The sequence below is a fragment of the Esox lucius genome, chromosome 25, assembly GCF_011004845.1.
Source record: "Esox lucius isolate fEsoLuc1 chromosome 25, fEsoLuc1.pri, whole genome shotgun sequence".
Lineage (NCBI taxonomy): Eukaryota > Metazoa > Chordata > Actinopteri > Esociformes > Esocidae > Esox > Esox lucius.
In genome coordinates this window covers 8,766,716-8,784,414 of record NC_047593.1, presented here as the reverse complement: position 1 = coordinate 8,784,414, position 17,699 = coordinate 8,766,716, and the positions used below count along the sequence as shown (strand labels likewise).

Sequence of the window (17,699 nt, the reverse complement as noted above, 5' to 3'; positions counted from 1 at the left end):
GTTCTACTATTACTGCAGATATAGTATGGACAATGCATTGTATTACAATACAAACATTACAAATATTTCCCCTTTAACAAAATGTTTTTTTTCGTTACTAATTAAACAGAAATCGCTGCAGGGTGAGGGCACAAAGGTAGCTCTCAGCTTGACAACAGAAACTACTGGAATACATTGTTTGGGTGAAGACCCAGTAAAGGTTTGGAGAAAGACAGGTGAAAAGACCACTGAAAATGTGACACATTTTGCTGAATCGACATTGGCGGTCCAAGTTGCGCTACTGCTTTCCGTGACAACACCGGGGATATTACCAAGTGGGCACCCAAGCTGATGCTGAAAAACAGGTGGTGAACAAGTTTGAAGTTAAGTGTTTTTATAAAATAAAATTGTAATGACGACCGGAGGAATCAATGTGGTTAGAGTGAAGCTGAGGGGGGGCTGACGATTTTCTGTCGTCATCCAAAGCTAGAATGACTATGAGTTGGATTTCAGGACATGTTTATGTGAATTGGTGGATGAGAGTTGATACTGTAAGGTTTTTTCTTCCCAACATACGGTCTGCTGTTTAGCAAACAACAGCGTTGAGCTAGATCTTATGAAAAAAATGACTTCTCTCACCACTATACTTTCATGGATTATCCCCGGTTTCCTTGTATTCTAGGAGCAGGGCAAACTGGGGTCTTGGAAACGAATTCTCAAATGTAGGCTATTCTATTCCGCTGTAAGGTTCTTTGCCAATTTAACACTAGGGGGAGCTATTACGCAGTACATACATTTGTAGAGTTTTTCTTCATCTATCAGAAATGCAATTACATTAATGGATTGAGTGACAGTTTGTTCCTTATTAAATTATATGTAGATCATCACGGATTGGAGTGTTGTGATTCAAAATCAAGATATCATCCCACTGTCAGCTGACATTAGAGCCATCTGAGAGACTGTTTATGACTGTCGAGCATTACAAAAATACCCTTTGAATTTTGTTGGACCAGTAAAAATGGTTGCTTGTTCTAATCACTTAGCGGGCAAGGTGGAATATGTCTTTCAAATTGCCCTCAATGCTGAAATATGAAAATGTACATACCTGGTAAAATATAATGATTGCTCATTATAAACTGCTGTGGGTGGAATGGGGATATGTCATTGTCTCTAATAAAAGCTATAGTGTTTCCCCCTACAGCCTAAACTGTTCATGTGCCAAAATTTGCAAAGATGTGCCTTCTGTACACAAAAGCACTTTTGTTTCTTGGATGACAAACGTCTACTGTGCCTACCAACACCCAAACAGTTAAAATTGCATTAATCTCAAAATAACATTTTTATTTAAACATGCCTTTTCTTTCATATTATGTAATGTTAGTTATAAGGTCAGCAATTACTGGGTAAAAAGTAAAAACTAAAATAATGATAGTTTAACAGTTTTTGTGGTTAAAACGTGTCGGAGAGACAGATGGAATATCAAAACAGACTTTGCAGTCATACTTCCGCCTCAGCCAAACGGGACGCTTGATCTCTTCCTGCTTTACCTGTTTTTCGGAAAACTGGAAAATTCATACAAATCCTCGGAGTATTTTATGGACTTATGGATGCAGTTATAAGTTTGCCAAACAACTAGCTAGCTAATCTTTTTTTTGTTTTGTTGCAAGCGCACTTAAAATACTCAAAGTAAGGCTGGGTCTTTAAACATCAAGGATTTGGTGTTTTCTAAGTTTTAGTTACTAATCGACTGTCAACAATGGGATGCGGTGGCAGTACAGAGGTAAGTGAGGTCTGGGCTATTTAGGCCAAAACGCAATTTACCAAGACGAATTAATTTAGCAAAACGTATGTTTGTGATAAACCCGTACATTTTCCTACTAAAGAAACACAACTGATTATTGTCGGCTGCGACCGATCATTCGAGGCGTTGGCTCATGCAGTCATGGCTGGTTGTGGCTGTTTACTTTTTAACCAACTTCTTCAATCGTGTTTAAAAGAACATTGTAATTGAATTACAAATAATGTTGGTGCAATTTACGCTACTTAGTAAAGTATTTTGCTGTGTGTTGGATGTAACAGTGAGTTTACAAAGGTAAAGCTAACTAGCTAAAGTATTTGAGTAAGACCCCGCCAGGTGTACACAGTTCGTGCGTGTACCTGGTGTTCACTATGACGAATGTCTTATTTTGTTTTAGCAAAAACAGCGTGAGTGGAAACCATTGGAGGAACGAAGCTGCACGGATATTCCATGGCTCATAATATTCACATTGTTCTGTTTCGGAATGGTGAGTTTCTTACTGATAGATGAAGCTACTTTGACCACGGTTATTCAATTGATGTGACGCCAATAAAGTGTTGTCACGTGCAGTTATTACTTTTAAGTATTACCAGGGGCGTTGGACTGGGGGGAAAAGGGGTACTAAGTATATAGGGCCCTAATGTGTAGAGGGGCCCTCAAAAATGTTTGAATCTTGAATAAAGTGGGGAGGGGCCCCTTGGAGACCGCCTATGTACAGGGCCCAGAATTTTGTGCTACATCCATGAGTATTACAGTGACATGATGATGAATTAAAACACATGCTGGTCATCTATGGAAAGTCACTGTGTTACATTGTTTGGGTACAATTCAAAATCATATGGGGGACACTGTTGTACCATGCTTGGGCAACACATTGGTGCCGTGTCATTCAGCAGAGAGTCAATTTGATTTAATTCAGCAATTTGTTCTAATAATCCCAGCTATCTACAGTGAATATAAAAAGTCTACACACCCCTGTAAAAATGTGATGTAAAAGAATGAGACAAAGAAATCATGTCCGAACTTTTTACACTTTTAATGTGACCTATAATGTAAACAATTCATTTGAAAAACAAATTGAAATCTTCGAGGGGGAAAAATGAAAAACCTTACAATAACCTGGTTGCATAAGTGTGCACACCCTCTTATAACTTGGGGATGTGGCTGTGTTCAGAATTAACCAATCACATTCAAACTCAAGTTAAATAGAAGTCTTTACACACCTGCCATCATTTAAAGTGACTCTGATTAATCACAAAGTTCAGGTGTTCTAGTAGGATTTTCCTGACATTTTCTTAGTTGCATCTCAGAGCAAATGCCATGGTCCGCAGAGAGCTTCCAAAGCATCAGAAAGATCTCATTGTTTTGTACCCTTCTCATATCTTTCAACAATGTCCAAAGCATTAGATATACCATGGAACACAGTGAAGACAGTCATCATCAAGTGGAGAAAATGACATTACCAAGAACTGGACGTCCCTCCAAAATTGATGAAAAGATGAGAAGAAAACTGGCCAGGGAGGCTTCCAATAGGCCTATAGCAACATTAAAGGAACTTCAGGAATTTCTGGCAAGTACTGGCTGTGTGCAACATGTGACAACAATCTCCAGTAGTCTTCATATGAATGGGCTATTGGGTAAGTTGGCAAGATGGAAGCCTTTTCTTACAAAGGAAAAACATTCAAGCCCGTCTGAAGTTTGCAAAAACAAGTCCTCAAAAGCATGTGGGAAAATGTGTTATGGTCTGATGAAACCAAGGTGGAAACTTAATTCCAAAAGGTATATTTGGTGCAAAAACAACACTACACATCACCCAAAGGACACCATACCCACAGTGAAGCATGGTGGTGGCAGCATCATGCTTTGGGGCTGTTTTTCTTCAGCTGGAACCAGGGCCTTAGTCAGGGTGGAGGGAATTATGAACAGTTCCAAATACCAGGCAATTTTGGCACTAAACCTTCAGGCGTCCGTTAGAAAGATGTAGAGGAAGTTCACCTTTCAGCATGACAACAACCCAAAGCACACACCCAAATCCACAAAAGCATGGCTTCACCAGAAGAAGAAGAATGTTTTGGCATGGCCCAGCCAGAGCCCAGACCTAAATCCAATTGAACATCTGCGGGTTGATCTGAGGAGATGTCCTCGCAGTCTGACAGATTTGGAGCGCTTTTGCAAAGAAGAGTGGGCAAATATTGCCACGTCAAGATGTGCCATGCTAATAGACTCCTACCCAAAAAGACTGAGTGCTGTAACGAAATCAAAAGGTGCTTCAACAAAGTATTAGTTTAAGGGTGTGCACACTTATGCAACCAGGTTATTGTGATTTATTTTTTATTTTTCCCCCTCAAAGATTTCAGTTTGTTTTTCAATTGAATTGTTCGTTATAGGTCACATTAAAGGTGGAAAAAGTTCTCACATAATTTATCTTTGTCTCATTATTTATCTACTTCGATCTCATTACTGATAGACACCATTGTACTCAGCAAAGGAGAGCTGTCCCCTGTCTTTTTGCAAGCTTAAAGCAAAAAACTAATTTTAACTCTTGCTGAAGCAGTGTATCGGAGGCAGCGGCACAGATTGATGGACCACTGTAGAACATGGAAAATCTGTTTGAAAACTGTTCCTTCCCTTCATTGGGTTTGCTTCTGTTAAAACGGAGAGATTAATCTTTTCCTGGTTCATTGCAATGATTTATCCGGAATCTGGATTATTCTGATACGGATTCAACTTTTTCGAAAAACTGGGGCCTTCTGATGTTGTATTTTGCATTATGGTGGTGGTGATGTTAATGTTATTAATGGAAGCTGTTTTCTTGTAGGCCTTTATCGCCTGTTTCTCTGTCGCCACGGGAGCTGGCTCCAGGCTGATTTCTGGCTACGATAGCTACGGTAATACTTGCGGAAAGAATAACAACAAGATCGAGGGGGTCGAACTCAGTGGACGGGACCAGACTAAAAACAAGTAAGTCACGTAAAAAAAGGTTTGGTTTACCAGTTCTTAGCCTACAATTTTATAACAAAGTAATATCGTTTTGGTTGAATGTGGCCCCCCTGACTGGTTTTGACTGCTCTCTGTTCAAAGTAAATCAGTTTAGCTCTCTCCAAATTTTGTGCGCATACAAGGATTGATTTATTTCGTAATCCAGTCGGCCGCTAATATTCTCTTGCGGATCTGATGTAAGGCCTGTTTAAGCGCATATGCTAATTTGTTTAGCTGATGCTTTAACTTGGGGGATCTGTGTGTTAATGACGATAAGCTGGCAAGACAGTGCTGAGACTGTAATGTGAATCTCTGTAAATGAAATGCATTCCAGGTGACTACCTCATGAAGCTGGTTGAGAGAATGCGAAGGGTGGCTACTTTGAAGAATTTATAATATCACATGTATTTTGATCTGTTAAACATTTTGTTGCTTTGTGATTTCATAAGTGTTATTACATAGTTTTGATGTCTTTATTATTCTACAATGTGGAAAACTAAAGAAATACTCTTGAATGAGCAGGAATGTGTCCAAACTCTACTAATGATACAGACATTTAACATTTGTTGTGTTCGTCTAGTAACTTTCAGTTCTCACAGTATCGAGAAACAGTTTTTCAACGAGACAATGGGCTTTGCTTCTTAAGCCGGGCTGGCTGCCCATTTACGATTTCACTGAAGGGCAGTAGAGGCGTTATGGCTACAGAGACATAACTGTTCCCTCGGCTGTGTCCCGCATCACGTTTTACTCAAACTATGTCAACAAGTCTACTATGAAAATAACTGTAGGAAAATGTGCCGTGTCTTTGTACTGCAAGCTGGAACAATGCATCAATAGCAACATTCAATTATTAAAATATTGAGCTAGATGTTTAGTGCCGTCAAGCAGCTTACTACTGACCAAGTTCCACACTAGTCTGGTCTCAGTTTTTTTATTTATAGCTCATTCACACCAAATGTCTGTCTATTGTCAGGTTGATGAAATCTGTAGGCACTATCAGACTATCAACTGCTTAAATGACCTCAATGGTATTCACTCTAAAGACATTACAAGATGGTCTTAAACTGTTTATGAACCCAATAGATGTCATTGTCCTGGGCAAAAATATTTTGAAAGCCCCTTAGCAGTTTACATTTTCCAGGTATGTCTTCTTCCTGGACCCCTGCAACATTGACATTTTGAACAGGAAGATCAGGTCCATGGCCCTGTGTGTGTCCCAATGTCCAGACATTGAGCTCAAGACTTACGACGACGTCAGAAGGTTTGCTCTGCAAAACGGTGAGTCCGCCGCACGGTATGCATGGGCCATTTACATGAGCTTTAAGGGAAAATATGAATTCCAATGAATGAACTTCCCATATTTGTGTTTATTGCATAGGGTCTGCACTCTGCTCCTATGACATTCCTCTGTCCAAGTATAAGAGTCACCCTGAGCTGACCACAAAGTGCCCCAAACTCCCTGTGCCAGCCAGGTACCAAACGCTTCACTTCAGTCATCCATTTCTTGTTAATCAACAACAGGCATTAAGTACTGTCTTTACCTGTCATGTCAGACAGTTTTCCTGACAGATTGTGCCGGAGTAAATGTCTTCCCGTCTACTAGTTACACCGTTAGTGATGCCCCCCCCCTCCCTCCCTCTCCGGTTCCTGCAGTAAGTCCCTCCCCATCTTCAACCGCTGTACCCCGACGGACATCTCGTGCTTCACCCACTTTTCCACCGCCGCCTTTGTCGCCGACAACAGCACGCTGCAGAGCGTGGTCGCCGGTGTGATGGCCAGCAAGGAGATCATCATGGGCCTGTGTGTCCTGGCCTTGGGTACTGGACGCACTCTTACATAACCCCTACGTCGCATTGCTTGGCGTTCTCTCACGTTTGACTTAAATAAAAACATTGCCAAAAAAGGTTGGAGGGGGAGGTGTTGTTGCCTCAGCTGCTGTCGTTTGGACTGGGGGGGGGGGGATTGTGTCCTAGGGCTGTTCCAATACTTTTTGGTGAACACAACACCCATCGTCTGTCTTCTCTGTCTGTAGTCCTCTCCATGATTCTGATGGTAGCGATCCGCTACATTTCCGTCGTTCTGGTGTGGATCATCACCGTCCTCGTGGTCCTGGTCTCTATAGGTAAGCCCACGGACGTCACCTAGCGACCGCAGCGTTAGCCTGCCACGCCATATTACCCTAACTCATGTTAGAAGCCCGAATCCAGTAGGTTTGGTCCCTTTGTTCCAGGTGGGACGGGGGTTCTCTGGTGGCTCTACGCGGACCACAGGATGAACCTGAGCGACCTGACCAGTACCTTAACACCCCAACAGCAAGTGGCGACCGGAAACGTCCAGGCTCTGCTGGTGTATGCCATCGGGGCGACCATCTTCACGGTATGCACACGTTGTGGCCCCACGGTGACCTCTCTGTTCTATAATCAGTACGGAGCGTTGTTTGTGTCCATTCATTGGAGGTTTTTACTGCACTGGGTTTTTAGGTATTTGCCGTTCAAGACTAGATTTGTCCCGGTGACAAGAAAAGGGTAATATTGCCAGGGAGTATGAATCTGGAAACCTGTATGACCTCACCAAGAAACTTGCTAATAAGACATTGCAATGTTCTGCAAATGTAAAAGGTGTACAGTTATTCAGACAGAAGTTATTTTCTCAAACAAGCATTTCTAAATACTCATCATTTGATGTCTAGTACCAGACGCTAGGCGTCGACGGCGTCTGACAAATGTACCAAAATGTGAATAAATGTACTTACCGTGAACCTGTGTACTTGCCATGTGTTCAGGTGGTCCTGCTGTTGCTGATGTTCTTCATGCGGAAGCGGGTGGCGCTGACCATCGCGCTGTTCCACGTGGCGGGCAAGGTCTTCATCCACCTTCCCCTGCTCACCCTCCAGCCTTTCTGGACCTTCCTCTCCCTCATGCTCTTCTGGGTGTCCTGGCTCGCCGTCTTCCTCTTCCTCGGAACCGCAGGTCAGGAAACGACGGAACGGGATACGCATTTCATTGATGTTTATTTTCCAGTTTTGAAATATTCAACAAGTGGACCATTTGTTGGGGGGAAACGTTGTGATGGCAAGCATTTTCAATGTTTTATTTTTAGGTCTGAAACAGAAAGTGGCCCTGCATCGCTATGAAAATGATACTGTGAATGAACTGCTCAGTTCATTTCATCAAGCTAGTGATGTTTCATTTAAAACTGGGCATTTTGGATCAGTAAGCTCATGACTGGTGGCATGATTCGACGCCTACTTGTATTTGCATTCGTGGGTCAGTCTGGTGCCGTGGGTGATGCCTTGGGCACAAGGTCAAAGAAAAACCCACGCCCATCAACAACAACAGAGCGACCTCCGATTTGCAAAAATGTCACGTTTCTGTCGAATTTTCCTGCCCACTATATTTCCCTGCCAGACTGCACAAGGACCGTGCATGGCCGCTATTGTGTTGTGGTCCAAATCCAGATGAGATTTCAACAGAGGTTAAACGAAAGCTGAAACGCCAAGCAGAGAAGCAGTGTTTTCATTTGCAAAAGGCACCACCTTGAAGTACTGCAGCTGTATCAGTATCAGTTGTCTATTAACCTCAGACAACAACTGTGTGACCCCGACAGGCAGCCCGGTGCAGAACGAGGTGACGGGTCTGGTGGAGTATCGTATATCCGGTCCTCTCCAGTACATGGTGTGGTACCATGCCGTGGGGCTCATATGGATCAGCCAGTTCATCCTAGCCTGCCAGCAGATGACCATATCCGGAGCTGTGGTCACCTACTACTTCACCAGGTCAGGAAACATATTTAAATGATGAGGAAATGTGTATGATGTAAAGCATTGGTTTGAACTAAGACCCCCTCCCCCCATCTCGCAGTTCTTCCTTTCTCAAATTATTGGAATGGGGCGGGGGGGGGGGTGTATTTCAACCCAGGTGTGTTTTGGTGGGACTATTTCTAACTTTGCTTCCTGTGTCTTGCGGTGGATGACAGGAATAAATCCCAGCTGCCCCTGACTCCCATCATTTCGTCCATGGTGCGACTGGCCCGCTACCACCTGGGCACCGTGGCCAAGGGCTCCTTCATCATCACCCTGGTGGAGATCCCTCGCCTCGTCCTCACCTACATCCACAACCAGCTCAAGGGAAAAGTACGTCCTCTATGGAGATGTGTATATTAAGCTCATTCACGTGTGTTCACAATGTTAGAAAGCAGCCGTTTCGTACAGCGGTTGAGATAACGATTAGCGTACCCGGTTGTCAAGGGAGAGAGTAATTCAATTATTTATAGCAGTATTTGATTGTCCATTGTTCATGATGTTACAGACTCGATACTTGGTCTTACAAACTCTCTGATCTAACGCAATCTCAAAGAAACTTCCGGGTTGTACTCTACAAATCCGATTCCAAAAAAGTTGGGACACTGTACAATTGTGAATAAAAACAGAATGCAATGATGTGGAAGTTTTAAATTTCAATATTTTATTCAGAATACAAAATAGATGACATATCAAATGTTTAAACTGAGAAAATGTATCACTTTAAGGGAAAAATAAGTTGATTTTAAATTTCATGGCATCAACACATCTCAAAAAAGTTGGGACAAGGTCATGTTTACCACTGTGTGGCATCCCCTCTTCTTTTTATAACAGACTGCAAACGTCTGGGGACTGAGGAGACAAGTTGATCAAGTTTATGAATAGGAATGTTGTCCCAATCTTGTCTAATACAGGCTTCTAGTTGCTCAACTGTCTTAGTTCTTCTTTGTTGCACCTTCCTCTTTATGATGCGCCAAATGTTTTCTATGGGTTTAAGATCTGGACTGCAGGCTGGCCATTTCAATACCCAGATCCTCCTTCTATGCAGCCATGACATTTTAATTGATGCAGTATGTGGTCTGGCATTGTCATGTTGGAAAATGCAAGGTCTTCCCTGAAAGAGACGACGTCTGGATGGGAGTATATGTTGTTCTAGAACTTGGATATAACTGTCAGCATTGATGGTGCCTTTCCAGATGTGTAGGCTGCCCATGCCACACGCACTCATGCAACCCCATACCATCAGAGATGCAGGCTTCTGAACTGAGCGCTGATAACAACTTGGGTTGTCCTTGTCCTCTTTAGTCCGGATGACATGGCGTCCCAGTTTTCCAAAATGAACTTCAAATTTTGATTCGTCTGACCACAGAACACTTTTCCACTTTGCCACTGTCCATTTTAAATGACCCTTGGCCCAGAGAAAACGCCTGCGCTTCTGGATCCTGTTTAGATACGGCTTCTTTTTTTACCGGCAACGGCGAATGGCACGGTGGATTGTGTTCACCGACAATGTTTTCTGGAAGTATTCCTGAGCCCATGTTGTGATTTCCATTACAGTATCATTCCTGTATGTGATGCAGTGCCGTCTGAGGGCCCGTGGATCACAGGCTTTCCGGCATTGATTCTCTGAATCTTTGGATGATATTATGCACTGTAGATGATGATAACTTCAAACTCTTTGCAATTTTTCCTTTGAGAAACTCCTTTCTGATATTGCTCCACTATTTTTCTCAGCAGCATTGGGGGAATTGGTGATCCTCTGCCCATCTTGACTTCTGAGAGACACTGCCACTCTGAGAGGCTCTTTTTATATCCAATCATGTTGCCAATTGACATAATAAGTTGCAAATTGGTCCTCCAGCTGTTCCTTATCTGTACATTTAACTTTTCCGGCCCCTTATTGCTACCTGTCCCAACTTTTTTGGAATGTGTAGCTCTCATGAAATCCAAAATGAGCCAATATTTGGCATGACATTACAAAATGTCTCACTTTCAACATTCGATATGTTATCCTATTGTGAATTAAATCTAAGTTTATGAGATTTGTAAATTATTCCATTCCTTTTTTTACTCACAATTTGTACAGTGTCCCAACATTTTTGGAATCGGGTTTGTACTTTATTGACAATGCAACCTGGAATACGCATCACAACCAGCTCAAAAAATAAGGGTGCGCCTTGTTATTAGATTAACCTAGCGTGAGAATTAAAGGTGGGGAACAAGGTGGGAATGAATAGCTAAAGTCATGTGACTTAGTTTTACGTGATTTACACACAGGAGTAGGCACATTGTACATAAGTAATTTAGCAAACATTTATTCAGAATACCTTAAAGCAAAAATTTGGGTTAACTGTCTGTGGATAGATTTAGTTTTTACTTAGCCGGCTCAAGTGTCAATTTTTGGTTGCCGGTCAAATGTCCTAACCGCAAGGCTACCTGCCATTCACAGATGTCCGAGGGTTTGGATTTGATTTCAATATTCCTCTAACATTGAATGAACAGTTGAAGTGAGTATCTATGCAATGGCACAGACATGGAGTTTCATCTACATAAGACATTGTTTGGTAATACAGAAATGTCCCAATGTGCGCCACATTTTATTCTGGGCAACATAAAAACATGCAGGATTAGTAGGGGTGGGACAATGTTTTTCTCACGATTCGATACTACATTCAATGCAAGGTTCATGATTTGATATTTTTTTATTCGATAAAAAAAGAAATCAGAAAATATATTTTTTTATTACTTTTTATTTTAATTACATTTTGCTAATTATGAAAAACTGCAAAATTCTCTTTAGGAAAAATTCTAATATAAGCCTAGAAAAATCTAAATGGAAAAACAGATGCCTGATGCAACAAAACGTACGTGTGCCCTCACAGGGACACTTTTTGTAAGAAATATTAAGTAGTCAACATTCTTTGGTGTGAGAACAGATCTTTGAGATGTTAAAATATCTCCTGCAGTGGAAAAGATCAGTTCGCTGAGAACTGCGGTTGCTGGAATGGACAGGTATGCTCTGGCCAAAGAGGCAAGCAAGGGAAGGAGATTCATTGTCCTTCCACCAATTCAGTGGACTACTGCCAAGTGGATTGGATGGCTGATTCCTTTATCCAAATCTCTGCCTGTGTGTCTCACTGGGTCCAGGTCCACAGTAGCTAATGAGTTTCCAAAAAGGTCCTCCAGTGCGGACTCTTTTGAAGGAGGCTGGCTGTTGTCACTCCTACGTATCCCGGGGCTCATCAAAAAGGTCCTCCAGTGCGGTCTCTTTTGAAGGAGGCTGGCTGTTGTCACTCCTACGTATCCCGGGGCTCATCACGGTCACCCTTATAGCTGCTTGTTGTTCTCCAGCACATCGTATGAGCTGTTCCATCTAGTTTGTACATCCGTTATGAGTCTGTGAGACGGCACCTCTAACAGAACCGTGGCCGTGCACCTCCGGTGAAAGAAGGCGGCCATTCTTGGCACCCGGCCCAGCAGGCAGCTGACACAGGCTACCTGTAGTCCTCGCTGTGTATCAAAATTGATAGGGTGTGTGTGCTACGCACTTTATATGCGGTCCGAGGGCGCTTTCACTGACTGCGATGTCCACAGTGTGCGCATTGTCTGTCCCTCTTCAAGTCCCATTCCTCCAGCTTGCTTTAGTACTTTCCCTATATTGACTCCCGTGTACCACTCGAATAGTGGACGAGTCTGTAAAATGAAGCTAGCAAGCTTCCAATAACCTGGCATGACGTGTGCTGTGATTGTGATGTAGCCTTGTGTGGCACAGCTAGTCCATCCGTCTGTCGTAAGGGGAAATGCACTCGGCTTCTTTTAAGCTTTCCATAACACGTTTTGGTTTCACTGTAGAGGCCAGGTATAACAACCTCTGAGAAGTGCTTTCGTGATAGCATGTGATATTTCGTAGTGTTTTACGGTCTTGCATAGCCAACATAGTGTTCATCCTGTCTACTACTCGCTTATCATTCTCATACTTCACCGGGAAGCCAAAATGCTTCCATACTGGCGAACGCAGTGAACGTGGCACATCCTCAATTTGAGGGTTTGCTAACCTGAAGCCATCTTAGTGACAGCACTGCGAGGAAGGCATGGGCACAAAAGATAGGGACCCTGCTGTATGGTCTAAAAGGATATGTTTTTCTTTAAAGGTGCAGCCAGTGAAATAGTAGATTTGAGACCTGGCCTCCACATCATAAAAGGAGACCAAACTTCCCTCGTAGTCCACAAACACTCCCACCTTCTGGGACTTCTGTCTCAGGGAGAGTGTGACAGTGGTTAAGTCACAGGCTTTGTACTCATTTCCATTCCTTAGGATCGCAGTCCACACCCCGTGTTTAGGGCTCAGTATAACCTCCTTCCTGTTGATGCACGCTCTGGCTACTCCTAAAGTCCACCCAATCTTGTTCTTAACAGTTACCTTATAGTAAAATCTCAGAGTAGAACGCTTCCTTTCCAACGACAACGAAAGAATCACAGAACCTTCTTAGATTGCCCAGAAGATAATTATCTGTGTCCGTGTTTGACTTGTTTTCCATTTTCAGACAGGATGAGTTGGGGATTCACTGTATCAGGGTCCAGTGTCACATCCACTGCATACTGCCTGATCCTCTTTAGTTTTACTTCAGGCAGCTTCTCCATCTCTTTATCCAGTGATTCCCTCAGTTGAGTGGCAGCTTTTCTCACAGTCTCCACACACAGATAACTGTGAAGACTGATCTCAGACCGGTCCTTAATGTCAGGAGTGGTGTACGCTGGAGTTAGGACGCTCTGGAGAAATTGGAGATTGGTTCTCAGTGAGTGAGACCTGATCCAGTTCAGTTCTTCTCCTCTGTAGTTCAGTGATTTCCTGCTCCAGCTCTTCAATGAGTCCTTCAGCCTGCCGCTCTGCTACTTTCTGCCTTTCCTCAATCACCTCAGAGATTGGCCTGGCTTTTCGCAATGAAGAGCAGAAGAGAATTGAAGACCTGCATGCTTTCTGCAGTCTCTCTCGCTGTTTCTCTCTTGGTGAGCTCTACTGACAGTTTGATCTCTTCAACCTTCTGCCGTCGCTCCTGGATTATATGCTGCACTTCTGCCTCAGTTCTCCTCAGCTGAGTCTTCCTCAGTCCACACTCTTCCTCTATAGGGACAGTTTCATGAGTCTTATGGTCAGTCTCTCTGCAGAACAGTTCCAAGAGTCTGTCGTGCTTCTTACAGATCCTCTCTTCCAGGTTCTCCACAGGGTCAATCAGCTTGTGTCTGTGGAAGGCCGGGGCTCTCTGAGGCTCCAAGTGAGTCTCACAGTAAGAGGTCAGACACAAAAGACAAGACTTCAGAGCCTGGCGCTTTATCCCTGTGCAGACATCACAGGGCACACTTCCAGATTTGGCAAGGGACTCATCTTTATGTCGGTCTGTCATGCTTTAAAATTTCTCCACAAGCTCTCGGAACAATGTATTGACTCGAAGCTCAGGCCTTGCTAAATGTGTTCATGCACATGGAACGTTGACACAGGTCATAATTATCCCAGTACTCAGTGAGACAGGCAATGCAGAAGTTGTAGTAGTGACTGGTCCAGTCAACACATCTAGACAGACGGAGCATAGGAACTGCTCTTCAGACTGGAGGCTGTAGGAGAGCCGCCATATCTAGACATAGAAGGTGCCACTGTAAATGACTTCCTGAAAAGTGTCAGCTCCATAGGTTCACTTCATGTCAATGTCACCATTCTGGGATTATTTTACTATGGTGCTTTAATACAACGAACCTTTATGAATGAGTTAGCTCACCAGTTAAAGAAATATGCGGTCGCCTAAGAACTGGAGAACAGAAGAATGTACACTACTCACCACCGTCTGGTATCGACATTTTCTGCAGTGGTTTAAAAGAACAGGTGAATCTGTTGCGGTCGAAGAGAGATTTGGAGTGCCACGTCCTGTAGGTCCATCCACTTTAGTTTCACCTCAGGAATGTGACGTTGACATGCTCCTGCCGACACATTCTGAGCTCTGGTATTAAATTAACCCAGCAAATGTTGACTCTCCATTATTTACATTGTTTTACCATTCAAATTCAAAAGATGAACAGTTTTTTGGTGAAATAAAGGAAGCCCAATAAGTTAAATAAGACCTATTGCATGCTAATGAAAGATTATCAGACAACATAACAGAATGAAATACACCTGCTGATGAATAAGTGGGAGTCGTTGCAAGATTTGACGATTAATTACCCAGATTGATTGTTACAGTACTCACTTTTGCTTAAACCAATAATCAATTTATCAAGCAAAGCCAGACAATAGTTGGAGACTCATTCAGAATGTTTAACTCTTTTCTGTTTGCAGGAAAACGCCTGCGCTCGCTGTATGCTAAAAGCCTGCATCTGCTGTTTGTGGTGCTTGCAGAAGTGTCTAACATACCTGAATCAAGTAAGTCTTCTGACACTTCTGATCAGTAATTTGTTACACACATAAAAAGGAAATATGTTGTAATTGAATAAAATAGTAAGGGGACCGATAACTGGGGACGGTGGCCGATTAATACAGGGTCATATTTTTTAGCCACGTCGCTAACCAACTAGCGGAAAATATAAATGTTTCCATTGACATTTGAGAAATGCTAATTAATGACATGCTAGCAAAACATTTTGTGACTAACAGTCAGTAAACACTGAGGGGACTTGAACAAATGATTACTTGGTACAAGATGATATATTTAAAAACTGCTGTTGGCTAAGATGAAAATAGGGGGTTCTACGCTACTGTTTTTAAATGTTTTAAGAGTCATTTCAGTGTGGAACAGTCACATTGCTAATGATCTTACCTGTTTTTCTGTTTTCACCAAAGAACGCGTACACAGCGACCGCAATCAACAGCACCAGTTTCTGTACGTCGGCGCGCGACGCCTTCGCCATCCTGGTAGAGAATGCCCTCAGAGTGGCCACCATCAACACTGTGGGGGACTTTGTCCTCTTCCTGGGAAAGGTAGGCGTTTTGCGCCATTTTAGGTCTGCCTTATTACACTTGGCTGTCGCAAGAAACTGGAAAAATCTGGTTTTCAGGGAAGCAGTACCTTAAACCTAGTCTCCTGAACTCTCCCCCCGCCGTCTCCTCTGGCTCTTGCCCTCCCCCCCCAGGTGCTTGTCGTCTCTTTCACGGCATTTGTCGGCGTGCTGTCTCTCAACTACCAGCGGGACTACACGGTGTGGGTGTTGCCCCTGCTGATCGTCTGCCTGTTCGCCTGGCTGGTGGCTCACTGCTTCCTGTCTGTCTTCGAGGTCGTAGTGGACGTGCTCTTCCTCTGCTTCGCCGTGGACACAAAGCACAACGACGGCAGCCCGGGCCGAGAGTTCTACATGGACAAGGCCCTCATGGTAAGAGGCCGAGGTAGAAAATGGATTCAAACAGAATCAGTGGTTGTCGTCATCAGCGAAGGGTTTGTGTGAGGGGGGGAAAAAATATGCTTTTTAACTATAACGATGCCTGCCCAATCATCAACACATACATCACTCTCCCTCTCTCTCTCTTTAGGAGTTTGTAGAGGACAGCAGGAAAACGGCAGGTCAGAAACGGCCTGAGGGCGTTGGAGATGAGCGGGAGATGAAGCCCATGGTGAGTTAACACCTTTCAGACACAGCTTACATTCATTTTCCTCCATTTGGACTGTAGTCTTATACCTCAATTGGTGACTCTGACAAAGACAGTTGTAAGATTCAACACTACATTTGTTGTAGACTCGCGGAGGAGGGACCTTGGCATGACCCAACTAAGCCAGAAGATGGATGCCAAAAGGGATTTCAGATGTTTCTATTGAATTCATGTGAAAAGGTTTACCGTGATACCACTCCAGTCCCAGGGACTACAATATTTTTGATTACCTGTTTTATTAATTTAATTCAAACTTTACGTGAAAGTTTTGTTTTTTTCTTAAGCCCAATGTCTTTTTGTAAGAGTTTTTACGGTATGTTCCGAAATAACATTTGTCAATAATATTGGTAGTATAGTTTGGTGCTATTGTAGAGGATATGAAAGGCTCTTGCGAGTGAAATATTCTGAGGGATTATTTAAATGTGTCACTGTATCTACCAATACTGATTAGCGTAACAGGCATTTTGTTTCATCGATGTTTTTAAATGTAACTTTATTTTTGTTCCACATTCGTGCACGGTGTTCTCCCTCATCTGTTAACAGGATCATGTTACTGCTGCGCATGAAATTAGTGCCATTAACTCTAATACAGCTGTTTTTATATTAGCTTAATTTATTAAAATCCATGTCCTACAACTCATGAGTTTTTTTTTAAGCACATGCATTATCATAACTGACAATCCTTAAATTCAATGGCAATATTGATTTCATTGCTTTATTAAGTTTGTAATACTGCATCAATAGATAAAGGGAGTGCCTGTGACAATTGTATTACCTGTAATCTTTTTGATAACTAGCTAAAAAAACTAAAGGAAGTTCCACTTTTGTTGGCATGAGTGTCAGTTCTACATGGGACAATCTGCCACATGAATACCCAATAATAAAACACAATGTAAATATTCAAGAATAAAACACTATATTTAGGGAAATTCAATGCTTGTTATTGTGTTGTGTTAACAAGGATGTCAGACAAAAGTGTTTTGTTTATCTGCCCTTCATTGGTGCTTGCCTGGTGCAGTAGAAAAGTGGAAACCAATTGGCAGTCTCAAACGCTTGAAGGAAAATAAATACTGATTCTCATCTATACTCCCAATAGCACCATGGACACCATGTTGCGAGTCCTTAGCATTCAGCCAGTGACACGTTTTTTTGGTTTGCTTTGTATTATGTCCATCCTTTTTGTGGTACCAAAACAAATTGGACAGTTTGCAAGTTGTTTCTTGGCCAGATGTATGTTGTTGCACGGTTAATTAGTTTGTTTTGTGAGCTAAAAGAAGGTCTAAAGGGATTTCTAAGTATGGCTTTTGCATTTGGAGTCTTTCTGTTGTCTGAGCATGAGCAAGGAAGTCAGGTTGATAGTTTTGAATAAATGGATCCGAAAGTTAAAACATTGGGCCCCCCAAGGCAATCCAGCAGCACCTCGGTCATCACTGTCTCTTCCAGCTAGGTGCGCAGGTTTCGAGAGTTCACCTGGATGATTAAACAGATGTCAGCCCTTCACAGGGCAGTGGGCCAGA

General features: G+C 42.7%; 1 protein-coding gene and 1 pseudogene across 1 annotated transcript; one reads left to right on the top strand and one right to left on the bottom strand.

Moving 5' to 3' along the window:
* The first annotated feature begins 1,384 nt into the window (after nt 1-1,384).
* Nucleotides 1,385-17,116, top strand: LOC105022870 (choline transporter-like protein 1). Its single transcript, XM_010891608.5, has 16 exons — nt 1,385-1,759; nt 2,175-2,264; nt 4,596-4,738; nt 5,898-6,034; nt 6,135-6,228; nt 6,410-6,573; nt 6,789-6,878; nt 6,987-7,132; nt 7,539-7,725; nt 8,363-8,531; nt 8,732-8,888; nt 14,881-14,964; nt 15,382-15,519; nt 15,672-15,908; nt 16,066-16,146; nt 16,269-17,116. Exons 1-16 carry the CDS (start codon nt 1,736-1,738, stop codon nt 16,293-16,295), a joined length of 1,968 nt encoding a protein of 655 aa, XP_010889910.2. The 5' UTR covers nt 1,385-1,735; the 3' UTR covers nt 16,296-17,116.
* Nucleotides 11,337-14,874, bottom strand: LOC105022869 (annotated as a pseudogene).
* Nucleotides 17,117-17,699: the final 583 nt, after the last annotated feature.

Coding starts and splice junctions, on each gene's coding strand:
- LOC105022870 (XM_010891608.5), top strand. CDS start 1,736: ATGGGATGCGGTGGCAGTACAGAG. Junction 6,229..6,409: donor AAACTCCCTGTGCCAGCCAG/GTACCAAACGCT, acceptor CGGTTCCTGCAG/TAAGTCCCTCCCCATCTTCA. Junction 6,574..6,788: donor CCTGTGTGTCCTGGCCTTGG/GTACTGGACGCA, acceptor CTCTGTCTGTAG/TCCTCTCCATGATTCTGATG.